A 12,449-nucleotide genomic window follows, 5' to 3' on the forward strand; every position below is an offset into this window, starting at 1 on the left:
GCACCATCTGATTTGCTTAATACTATTGTTATTTATGTGCCCGTGGGCCATGATACTCAAACGTGATGTCTGCACATAAAGACCTGTACAAGAGGGAGTACATTTCACAATTACTGTATGTCGAATCGAGCCATCCTCTTTTTCATTGCTACTGTGCAAGCATTGAAAAATGTATTGCTAAAAGGGAAAGCCGGATCAACATCGAATTAAAAGACGCTGCATTTGTGAATATATGAATACCAGGATGGAACTCATTGACCTTATCTTGCAGAGCCTTAAGACATTCACTTGGGCCTAAACAGAGGCCCATTATCTCTCCAGTGTTAGTCATCGACACTATAACACCACCGACGAGAGATAAACGTGCAGTATGAGGATCCCACAATCACATGCTAAGAGGAATCACTCAGTCACATTGTTCTGTGGCAAAGGCTTAACGTTTGAACACTGCGTATATATTCAAGCTCAGATTATGCATTACTGCTGCTCACTTCCTTTTCCTCCATTCCTCTCTGTCCCCCCCCCTCCCCTCTCTCTCTCCGTTCTCTGCACCAGCTGCTGCTGCTGCTTCAGAGCCAGAGTGGAGAGTCCCCTCACCCCCCTGCTCAGACACAGACAAAAGGCCTGATTCGCCTGCTGAACAGTGCCCCCTTTCTCCACCCGTCCCTTCATGCACGGCCGTGATAGTGGTGGTGGTTGTGGAGGTGAAGGTGGAGGTGGAGGTGGAGGTGGCGGGGGTTTTCAGGAAAAAAAAAAACGAGGCCTCGACTGGGACTGAAATCGAGGACTGACACAGTGAAGAACAGTGGAAAAGAGAGGGGGGAGGAGGAGGATGGAGGCTCGGATGGTTGGTCCTGAGTAAAGGCAGGTGCTGAGGCCTCTGCAGGAAGACTTCTTTCCCCTGAATATCTCTCAGTGTGGGGGAAAAAATCTGACAAGGGTATGCCATGTTTACCTCTTAAGATGCATGTGTGTTTCGGTGGGGGTGTACGTGGGGCAAGGGTGGCATGCGGGGAAGGGGGTATGCATGAATGGCTTGTGTTTGCTCATATTAGGCTGTGGTCTTTTGTTTACATTTCTTGTCTTCTATCACAGCATCACAGTCTCCTTTCAAACTGGAAGTGTTTAGTGGTCAAATGTGATTCAGACAAAAGTTTTTAGGGCTGAAAATGAAACGAAAACAACAGACTGAGTTCAGCTTCAATAAAAATCACTTAACCTTGATCATTTCTTTGAGTAATACATTTGCACTTAACCTTGCCTGCCTTTTTGCACACTTTTTGTGCACATGAATGTTTTTGTCATTTCATTTCCATTTCATCTTGTTTGATGTTTTTTTTCAACGTTCTGCTGCTCAGACTAACATATTTTCCAGCATTGTTATTGTTTACCTCTATTTGCCTTGATGTTAAGGCTGTGCAATCTCCTGTAACCCTTTCTCCACCCGTCCAAACTATAGTAATTTCACATCATCCACATCACAGCGTGCAGCGGGTTCAGTGTGAAATGTTGCAGTGCTTTCTGGGAGGTGGGCACAGTGCTTCTGCCTCTGTGTTTCTGAGGCCGTGTTGCAGCACAGGGCTTTTTGCTGGGTGACCGGAACCAGCTGAAACCGGTTTGAGGCAGACGGAGGGCTGACAGGAACAATGCCGTCTCTGTGCAACCCAGGCGTAGAGGGCTACATGGTGCTACATGGCATCCCTTTGCAGCCATGGCACACAGGCACAGCTCAGGCTGCTGCTCGCTGCAGGCTGCACGTCGAGGCTTGATGCAGAGCGTCTCGCCGCAAGGAGAGCAGGAAGATTTGTGAAGGGACAAGGGCAAGGGGGGGTGAGGGGGGGGGGATGTGGCTGGCTGGAAGTCTGCTGTGAATCTGCAGCCTCACACATGCATACACACACTCACAGAAGCATGATCCATCTGTCTGTTTATATGTCTTTGTGCTGCTGCTGCTGCTGCTGCTAGGGAGTGACTGAGGACGATCCTGACCAGGACCATCACTATTCACCACATCCCTGGATGTAACCTGACCCTGTTTTCTGGGCCTTTGCCTGGTTGGAAAGAAACAAGACTTCTTTTTCAGGCAGGGTGGGGTGGATGGCTTTTGTGGGTTCGTACTATTGTGACTCTGTTTGTTGCAGGATGGAAGGAAGAAAGGCAAGAAGGTTTGGCTAGTGGCTGGAGAGAGACGGAGGCAAGAGGGTGAGGAGTTTGCTGATTCACTTGCATGCTTCCACCATTGTTATTTCACGTTACTGAGATTGCAGCGGTCCTTCACACAGTCTGTCAGTTTCAGGTGGTAAGAATGCATGTGTATTAAAGTGTTGTTATTGGGACAGGCCCTGTGTTGTGTGTTTTTCATGTGTTTAAACTTCATTTACTTTCTACGTCCGGCATCTCTCGCTGTCATGGCTGTTTTTTCTTCCACCAGGCCTTTCTCTCTCTGCTGCAGCTCCTCACAAGCTCAGCAGCCATTTTTTCTCCCCCCCCCTTCTCACTGCATTTACAGCCAGTCCTCTCCCTCCATAACACGTCTCCTTCTCCCAATCGTTCCCTTCATGTCTGCCACATCCTTGTTGCTATCCAATGATCTGGATTAAATCAATATTATTCATATTTTGAGCCAATGCTCAGATTGTGAGATGCGGATGTTTACAACTGGCAGCAAAGCATTTGAATCAAACAAGAAGAAATACAAGCAGAGCCGCTCGAACCGGCCAGAACACCCACAATGCACACAGACAGCTCATTATATACACATAATATGGTTTACTTGAATAAAAGATGACTGATTTCTAAAATGAACTAAATCTAACACAGCTTTGCTAATGTATTGTAACAAAGCATTTTCCTTATCAAATAGCAGATCCTCATATGTATATTTATACATTGTGTTTTTTTATATAGTATATTCCTATTATTTGTTCCAGATAATGTTTTGTTTACATGTCTTACCCTAACCCTGTAATCAGTTGAGAAGAGCCAATCACCTTAAAGGGAAACAGTCATCTTGTGTTAAACACTCAGATTGGGGGGTATCACGATCAGCTTTTAAAAAAATATGTAATCGTTGTGGAGAAAATGTCTTTCCATGCTCCATCAACAGCTTTTGGTGAAAAGTGAACATTCATTTCTTTAATACCCTGGTGTAGTATTGTTTCCTCTGCTTTTTAATGTTTCAGAATCATAGCAATTCTGAGCATGTAGTGATTTAAGAAAGAAAATGTTTTGCCGAGTACTCACTTTTAATGTCATCAAAATGTCATCAAATGTGGATGAGCATGTGGCTCCCTGGCATTTCTCTCAGAAACAGGTCAATAAAATTTACCAATATAAGAACATGTTTCAGGAATAGCACTAAAGGTACTTATCATACATCCATAATGTACATGAATGGACTCCTTTTTGCACTTGGGTTGTAAGAGGAAGGGCAAGAGATCGCATTGAAAGTAATATTAAGCACCAGAAAATAGTTATTAAGTTGTAGAATATTTAAAAGATACATGCTATGTGCACATTGCCACACCATGTGGAGATGAGGTAAACTGCAAAACTAAAGGTTGATGCAATGCACTCTTCATTCAAAACCGATCATAACTGATACTGTAAACTACACAGAGATGTTCAGAACTACATAAACAAATAAACCCATATCAAATGTTCTGTGGCTAGGACCTAGCTACAGAACATGTATTATAATGTGGATCTCATTGTGTCACATCAGTGAAATAATGAAGATTAATTAAAGATAAAAGGATAAAATAAAAAAAAAAACATGGGTGGACTTTCATTTTAACTTGTTTTTTCCTTTTGTTTGTGTTCACTAGGTGATCTCCACATTAAAACAGGAATAGGATCATGGGAGATATGAAGACACCAGACTTTGATGACCTGCTGGCGGCCTTCGACATCCCCGACATGGTGGATCCCAAAGCCGCTCTAGAATCCAGCCACCACGACGACAGTGATGGACAACTGAAGCAATCCGGCGGCAGCGTGACTGCTGGTGAAGAAGCCAACAGTGTCTCAATGGCACAGGATGTTGGAGTCAGTGTCATCGTTAAAAACATTCGAAACGCAGACCCCAGTGAACATGATGGACCTACTCCGGAGAGGAATGGGAATTTTAATTCCCATCCTCAACCGCATTCTTTTGGCAATGGACTTCATAATGGCTTTTTGCTCTCAATTTCATCTGCTGCTCACAACAAGAATGGCTGGAAACCTCCTAAAGAGAACGGACAGAAGGTTAACAACCAATCCTCTACTTTTAATCAGTTCAGTCCAATCTCAAGTGCAGAGGAGTTTGATGAGGATGAGAAAATTGAAGTTGACGATCCCACGGACAAGCGAGGAAGTCAGAATTCCAATAAGCTCACAGCTAAGAAAGAAGACCCGAATCTCAAATCAACTGTGGACAGTGGTTCCAAGTCCAAAACCAAAGGAGACCAAAAACCTGATCAGAATAACAACAGCACAGTGAGCTGTTTTAAGTTTCCCAAGCCCTCTCAACCAACATTTGACCAGGAGGCACTCAAAGAAATCCCTCTCCAATCTCAAGATCCAGAAGGCAGAGAAGCTGGTGAATCATCAGGAGTTGTAAATATGAACAATGTTGCCCAAGTTAAAACTAAGTCCCCTACCAAGCTGTCATTCTGTATAGCAGCCATCGCTGCTTTGAGTGCCAAAAAGCCCACAACTGTGGACTTAGATACTTTGGATTCTCCAACGACCCAAAAAGGGTCCATTCAGGGGACTGAAAATATAGAAGCTCCACAGAAATCTCAGGAGCAGGAGTCCGCCCTGGATTTTGCAAAGAGGTTACTAACGAGACAACCAGGCAGCCCATCAAGTATCATCAGTGAAAGCAGCAGCAAAGGTTCTCCTTCCTCAAACACAGACACTGCACCAGTCATCCCTAAAGTGAGAATCAAAACAATCAAAACCTCATCCGGACATATTAAGCATACCGTCACTCGAATCCTCCCAGAGCTTGATCTAGAGGTTCTTAAAAAAGGAGAGAACAACCCATCCCTCCTGGCAACTACAAATGCAATTTTCTCACCTCCCACTAAATCCTCTTTCCCAACCACTGTAGTAGCCACAACTGGAGGCCCTTCAATTGAAATAACCAAGCAAATGACTATTAAACCAGTGGCAACAGCATTCCTGCCAGTCTCAGCAGTCAAAACGGCTGGTTCACAGGTCATCAACCTGAAGTTGGCCAACAACACTACAGTCAAAGCAACAGTCATCCCTGCTGCATCAATGCAAAGTGCCAGCAGCGCCATTTTAAAAGCTGCTAACGCTATCCAGCAACAGACTGTCATGGTACCTGCCTCCAGTCTGGCCACTGCCAAACTCGTGCCAAAGACAGTCCATCTTAGTAACCTCAATCTTCTGCCTCAAACAGTGTCGTCTGCTTCCTGTGATCTCCAACAGGCCCGGTCCTCCTCCAAACAGTCCCAGCAACAACCGTCAAAATTAAAACTGCAGAAAATTCTTTCCGGCCAAGCCTCAAAGAAAGTCTCTCGCGTTCAGGTGTTCAGTAGCTCGCAAAGCTCTGTCGTGGATGCTTTCAATAAAGTGCTGAGTAGCATGAATCCAGTCCCGGTGTACATCCCAAACCTCTCTCCACCAACTGCCGCCTGTATCTCTCTACCCTCACGAGGCTACAAGTGTCTAGAGTGCGGAGATTCGTTTGCTCTTGAGAAGAGCCTGACGCAGCATTACGAGCGCCGCAGTGTGCGAATTGAGGTGACTTGCAACCACTGTGCCAAGAGTCTCATGTTCTACAACAAATGCAGCCTCTTGTCTCATGCGAGGAGCCACAAAGACAAAGGAATGGTGATGCAATGCTCACACCTGATCCTAAAACCCATACCTGCAGATCAGATGATCAGTGCATCGATCTCATCAGGATCACCCAGCATCACTGGGACCAGCACAACTTCTCAAGCCAACACAGGACAAATCCAAAGGAAATCTTCTGGCGGTGCCACGCAAGCTGCAGTCATCTCAGCTCTTTGCAGTGCTCCACTAGTGGCAGCCATGCCGCTGGAGGATGACGCTTCAAAGCTCTGCAGGAACAGTTTAAAATGCTTGGAGTGCAACGAAATGTTGCAGGATGACGGCTCACTGGCTACGCACTATCAACAAGCACTGGAGTCCAGTGGTCAGGTAGGTGTATACAATCTGTGAACAGCTGAGGGACTGAGGCAAAGTTACTTTAGGGAGCTTTGGTCATTTGTGCAAAGGTTTAAAACTGCAGTTGAGAATAATAAACCAAATACTGTGCCTAAGTTGCTGTGTTTCTTGCCTGAACTGACATCAACTGCTTGTAAAGATCTTTATGTTAAGATGTTGTATCTCCATGTAATCTGTTTCCCCTATTGCATTATTCTCATAAAAAAAAAAAAAAAGTCCTAAAAAGTAAATTTTCTCTCCCTTTGCTGTTTTCCAACAGAAAACGTGCAGCATTTGCCAAATGCTCCTCCCAAATCAGTGCAGCTTTCTGTCACACCAGCGAATCCACCAGCACAAGTCTCCTTACATCTGTCCGGAGTGTGGTGCCAGCTGCCGTTCTGTTCACTTCCAGTCGCACGTCACCAAGACCTGCCTGCATTACACTCGGAGAGTTGGCTACCGGTCAGTCGACCAAAAATCTTATTACTGAGGAGACCCTCGTTTATTTTCAGTTGTACAGTTATTCTGAAATGTGATGAACGTATGTATCATATTGAGTCATGTTCTTCTGTAAGTGGCTGTACTTTCACTTAAGTGTTCCATGTACTTGCTTTTCTTCCCGACTGTCACTTAAAATGTCATTTTTAATAACCATTATTATTACATTATGTTGGCTTCATCGTGCCCATTATGTGTCTTACAAAATGATGTACTCCACAATGAGATTTCATGAAAAAAGAACAAACGGACAACCACAATTAACAAGTCAAGTCAACCTTAATATTAAGAATTTGAAAAAGAAAACATATGATGATCATGTGCTATCATATGCATACAGTATAAACTCGCTTACGATTTGCCAAACTTCGCTATTCTAAGCTAACAAAATCTATCCAGCCATAATACAGGTTGAAATAAATCATTTATTTATACCTGTATATTTAAAAAAAGATCCCTTGAAAGGGAAAGGGAAATACCCTCTTCCCTACATGCCGAGCTGTTTTTGAATGTGACTATTCGAGCCCAGTGCTGACCGCAAACTATAAATACACAAGCAAAGAAAACAGACCCTTTTTAACCTAAATCAATGTGCCACCCTTTGGGAGAAGGCAACATTTACTTTTGCTGTCTGTATTTTTTGCAAACTCTCTGGTTCTCCGTTCCTTTTCCCCACCAGCTGTCTTCACTGCAGTGTGATTTTTGCTGATGTCGCAACTCTCAAGTCTCACGTCCAGAGCACTCACTGCGAGACCTTCTACAAATGTCCTTTGTGCCCAATGGCCTTCAAATCTGCACCTGGAACGCACTCACATGCACAGACGCAGCATCCAGGGATGAAGGCTGGAGAGCCCAAGTAAGTCACACACACACACACACACACATATATATATATATATATATATATATATATATATATATATACAATTATTGTCAAAATAACTTGTACATGTGCCGAAAGCTTGAAATGCATCTCTTTCCACTCATCGTCACACATTCTACTTCACTGACAAAGATACACAACAACATCACCCGATACCCATATCGAATTATCTTTCCCGTGGAAAATGGCAGGATTTGTGGGTTTTGATGTGGTGGCTTAACTTGGTTGGTATTTTTCCACGTAGTAACCTTTCATTCACTTGAAGACAAACAGTCATCAGTACGCTAGTAATGGCACAGGTGCCCATGAGCAGCTGTATACATTGTTGATGCATGGTTTCTGCCATGCAAAGTAGAATTTTCAACATTAAATAATGGACTGATCCACTTTGTTGTGTCAAAACAATGTTTAGCAGTTCGATATGAAATAAACAGGGAGTCGGCCTTGACTGGATTTCTCTGTTGGGGTTTTTAACAGCACTGCTTTTTCTGTCCTTCAGGGTGATCTATAAATGCTCCATGTGCGACACAGTGTTCACTCTGCAGGCCTTGCTCTACACACATTTCGATCAGCACCTCCTCAGTCAAAAATTGTCCGTGTTCAAATGTCCTGACTGCTCCATGCACTACGCTCAGAAGCAACTCATGTTGGATCATATCAAGGTAGACATGAATCTTCTGACCCCTGATACTCTCGTAGTTTGAGTCAAATGTGAAAAGTGTGTGAAATGCCAAAATCTTATCTTGGAATTGTGTCCATGTGTCTCTCTTTCAGGCTATTCATGGAACCCTAAAAACCATTGAGGGTCCTCCAAATTTGGGTATCAACCTCCCTCTGAGCACAAAGCCCACGAATTCTAACAGCAGCAACAGTCCCCATAACACTAACAACAATAAAGACACAGGGACTGTCAATGCTCAAGAAAAAAGGGAGAAGAAGAACTCACTTTCACCCTTTAAAAAACCCAACAATAACTGTTCAGCAGACTTCAAGAGTCCTTCCAGCTCAGGATACACATGCAGGGACTGCAACAGCCTCTTCAGTTCCAAGGAGATGTTTGTGACGCACATGAGACGAGAGCACGACAAGGTGAACATGTGAAAGCACGTGCATGAGGAAATCAGGAGTTCGTCATGCTCGGTATTGCAAAATAAAAGGTCTTTGGAGCAAAGAATGGAGTGACCCGATTGTCGAATCCTGTTAGAAAGCTTGTTTGAATGAAAACAAACGTAAAAGCAAAGTGAAACACCTAAATAACCCCAACGTTTGTAATGTTGTTTCCTTTTGCTTCCTCTCACGCGGCAGATTCTAAAGAAGCACCCATGCCGACAGTGTGAGAAGTCCTTCAGTTCTTCACACAGTCTTTGCCGACACAATCGCCTCAAACACAAGGGACTCCGCAAGATGCACACCTGCCCGTGAGTATATCTATATATACATAGATCAGTGTACAGCACCCCAAACAAACTCAATCATATTCTCCTCCTTGGATATGACTGTGTTTAGTGTCCAAAAAGGAAAAAATAAAACTGATCTGCTCTATCATAGTTTCTTTAAACCTCCTCGTTTAAAGTTATAGACAAAAGGTTTATTTGTCACATTTCACAAGGCTGAGTCATGTGGTTGAATCTTAACACTCCTTATGACCGTTTCATCGTAATACAATAGGCACTGTCCAGCTCACAGTCAACCCTTCACTAAAAGAGTTCTGCTGGATCAGCACATTCAGCTCATGCATGAAGTGAAAGATGCAGGAGGAAAGACTGCTGATGCTCTCGAGGACTTATCTGGCAAGGAAACGGTACGGCGGCACACAATTACAGAGAAATTTTCTCCATTTAAAGCATCGAGTTCCCAACGTTAATCACTCATTTGAACAAAATCTCGTCTGCAGAGCTGCAGCGCCAAGAGGAAGCAAGCAGACGACGAGAGGCCTCCCGGTTCCCGAGGCTCCGACTCGCAGCCCTTAAAGAGGCTCAAGGTGAACATCCTCAAAGTTCACAAGTGTGCCGTCTGCAGCTTCACCACCGACAACATTGCCGCTTTCCACGAGCACATTCCCCAGCACAAGTCGGACTGCTCGTCCTACCAGTGCCGGGAGTGCGGCCTGTGCTACACTTCCCACCGCTCGCTGGCCCGACACCTCTTCATCGTCCACCGCCTGAAGGAGCCGCAGGGTCTCGGCCGATACAACGGACGGTGCAGGGACGACGAGGAGAGTCAGAGGGAGAACCAGTTGGACGTGACAGACGAGAACGACGACGGGACACCCAATACCAAATGTAAAGTGTGCGGGAAGTTGTTTGAAACCGAGGGGAACTTGAATACGCACATGAGGACACATGGGATGGCGTTCATCAAGGCAAAGAGACTGAGCGCCGCCGAAAAGTGAGAGCGAGACACTTTTACCATTCCACCACAAGCAGATGTGTTTTCAACCTACACAGTCTCTCAAACACACCTCTGCACTGGCTGTAAATACATGACTTACTGTTCATATATGTACTACCATATGTATACAATATACACACAATATATGTAATATATGCCACTTTATGTGTCTTTCAGCAGATTAAACCAGAGTTTGTACACATGTAGATGTTTCTATAGGACTTGAATAGATCTTTCTTTAGTTAAGTTTTTTTTTTTTTTTTTTTTTTTATCGTGAACAGCTTCTCACTAAAACTAGATGTATAGATCAATTGTGTAATGGGAATAATCTTCATACGGTCAGCAGTAAATGCTGCTGAGGTCCAATGAATGTATTTTTAAACTAAATGTAAATAACTGTGGTAGCTTCAAACTTTCTATAAATAGCATAGATATCCAGGATCCTCGATTTATTATACAGCTGGAAAGAAATTCTCCCAAAACATAATCACTGCTGTATCTTTAGGGACAAAGTAGAATTTTAGGACAATCAGTTGAAGAACAAAGTGATCATCAGCTCTATTTTATTACCGCCTTACTATCATCTACATATCAAATACACACAACACTAATCCCCGATAGTGGAATAATTTAAAATGAGGTCCAGGGTTTATACATGATGTTTTTATTTCAAAGAAAAAAAACTTGGGCCAAATCAGATTTTTCTTTTTTAAACTTTTTCCTGAATTATTTTTTGTATTTTGTTGATGCTTCATTTCTGTCTTAATATCTAATAAATGGCAGCTGTTTGAGATTGAAATTCATTTACAAATGTTTATGTACATGTACTGTATATCTGAAACATATAAGCACTTGCCCTTCACAGAAAAACACTCATCTGTATGAAATCTGTCATGATAGCCCAATAACTATACACTGTAATGACTCTACAGTTGATAACTACATTTCAGTTTAACCTTTTTTTGTTATATTTTTTCTTTAGTCTGTGGTTCTTTGTGATGTGGAATAACAATGAATGTTCGCTGATATAAGTTAGACTGGGAAACCCACACATAACTAAATGGAATTTATGAATGTAAACTTGACAATAAAAGTGAGTTTTTCATAGAAAACAGCAAACTCAAACACTATCTTAGGTGACTGTAATCAACTGCTTCATTCACGTTAAAAACACACTGTGTTTCGGACCGGTGTTTTCTACAAAGACAATAAGACTTTGAACGTGTCGCGCTGTAAAACTGCATGTGAGAAGCAGTCTGTGAAGTGTTTGTTTACTAGAATGTGTCCTACTGCTGCTACCGCCGCTATTTTTAGAAGTACCTGACGCTTGTATACAAAGTTGTCCTTGATGTCAATAAATGATGAAACATGGCAGGAGTGAGATCAGGTGTCGAGAGCACAGCAGACATCAGGTCTTCTCCATGAAACTATATCAGAATTCCTCTCATGATGACTCGTAGTCCCGCTTCTTGATGCTGCCCGCTAATGTAACGAAATGCTTAACGGTTACAATCGTATTTGTTTGCGTTACTTTGACAACTGAAGTAAATTCTTTAGCACTTAGGCTGCACTGGTTTTTAGATCCATTAGAACATTAAATAAACGTTTCATAATGGGTGTTTGAAAGTGTTAAACACTATTACACGACTCAGCGGTTGCACTCAGGTCTTGATTGATTTTTTTTTTTTGGCATCTTCCAGCTCTTTGTTTTGGTTTTATAGTTCCATTTAACTAAAGATCTGTAATAAACTGTGTGTATGAACAAACAAACACGACGCATGCGTCAAACGGTAAATGGATTTCACTTTTATAGCGCTTTCCAACTGCTTGAGCAGTCCCTCAACGCTTTACATGGTTAATTACATTCACCCACTCACACACACACACATTCACAATGGAGGCGGCTGCCATACAAGGCGCCTGCAAGTCCATCCATTAGGAGCAGTTTGGGGTTCAGTGTTTTGCTCAAGGACACTTCAACATGTGGACAGCATTAGATTCAGTGTGGTTCGCACTTTCCTGACAAAGTGATTGTTTTTGATGTCTAGTGAGAGTTTGCATGAGTCCAGGAGCATTCATTTGCTTCTTAAATCACACAAAAGCGCTTAAACTAGAAAGAGCGACAAATGCACTTTCTTGCTGTAAACGCATTACTAGACTTACAATAATAGCCGCATCCTGCCTTCAAAGATTAGGAGTGGATCTGTTTGTGAATTCATCAGCAAAGTGTTATTGTTCAAGTTAAAAAGAGACTGATGGATAAAATAAGTGATGCTGTTTCATGTATAGCTTGTGTCTGTTTTTGACTAATAACTGACTGCATAACAATTATCTTGTGTCTGGCTTACTGTCAATCTCTGTACATTGGAAATTCATCTCACTTTGTGGACAACGTCGCCCTCTAGTGGCTGTTTTGGAACTGATTTGTAAAGAAATAGGCTGAAGGTGCTTCTTCTATAACTTTAGAAAAAAAAAAAGATATCTAACTACA

At 42.8% G+C, this 12,449-nt stretch overlaps 1 protein-coding gene across 1 annotated transcript; it reads left to right on the forward strand.

Annotated features, from left to right (window-relative positions):
• Positions 1-2,141: 2,141 nt before the first annotated feature.
• znf532 (zinc finger protein 532) lies at positions 2,142-11,404 on the forward strand. Its single transcript, XM_080476701.1, has 9 exons — positions 2,142-2,202; positions 3,828-6,180; positions 6,467-6,648; positions 7,364-7,540; positions 8,067-8,229; positions 8,342-8,656; positions 8,873-8,985; positions 9,236-9,368; positions 9,462-11,404. The coding sequence occupies exons 2-9, from the start codon at positions 3,859-3,861 to the stop codon at positions 9,957-9,959; spliced, it is 3,903 nt and encodes a 1,300-aa protein (XP_080332827.1). The 5' UTR covers positions 2,142-2,202; positions 3,828-3,858; the 3' UTR covers positions 9,960-11,404.
• The last annotated feature ends 1,045 nt before the right edge of the window (positions 11,405-12,449 follow it).

This window comes from Lipophrys pholis (assembly GCF_963383615.2).
Source record: "Lipophrys pholis genome assembly, chromosome: 12".
Classification (NCBI taxonomy): Eukaryota; Metazoa; Chordata; class Actinopteri; order Blenniiformes; family Blenniidae; genus Lipophrys; species Lipophrys pholis.

Coding starts and splice junctions, on each gene's coding strand:
- znf532 (XM_080476701.1), top strand. CDS start 3,859: ATGGGAGATATGAAGACACCAGACTTTGATGACCTGCTGGCGGCCTTC. Junction 6,181..6,466: donor CACTGGAGTCCAGTGGTCAG/GTAGGTGTATAC, acceptor GTTTTCCAACAG/AAAACGTGCAGCATTTGCCA. Junction 8,230..8,341: donor TCATGTTGGATCATATCAAG/GTAGACATGAAT, acceptor TCTCTCTTTCAG/GCTATTCATGGAACCCTAAA.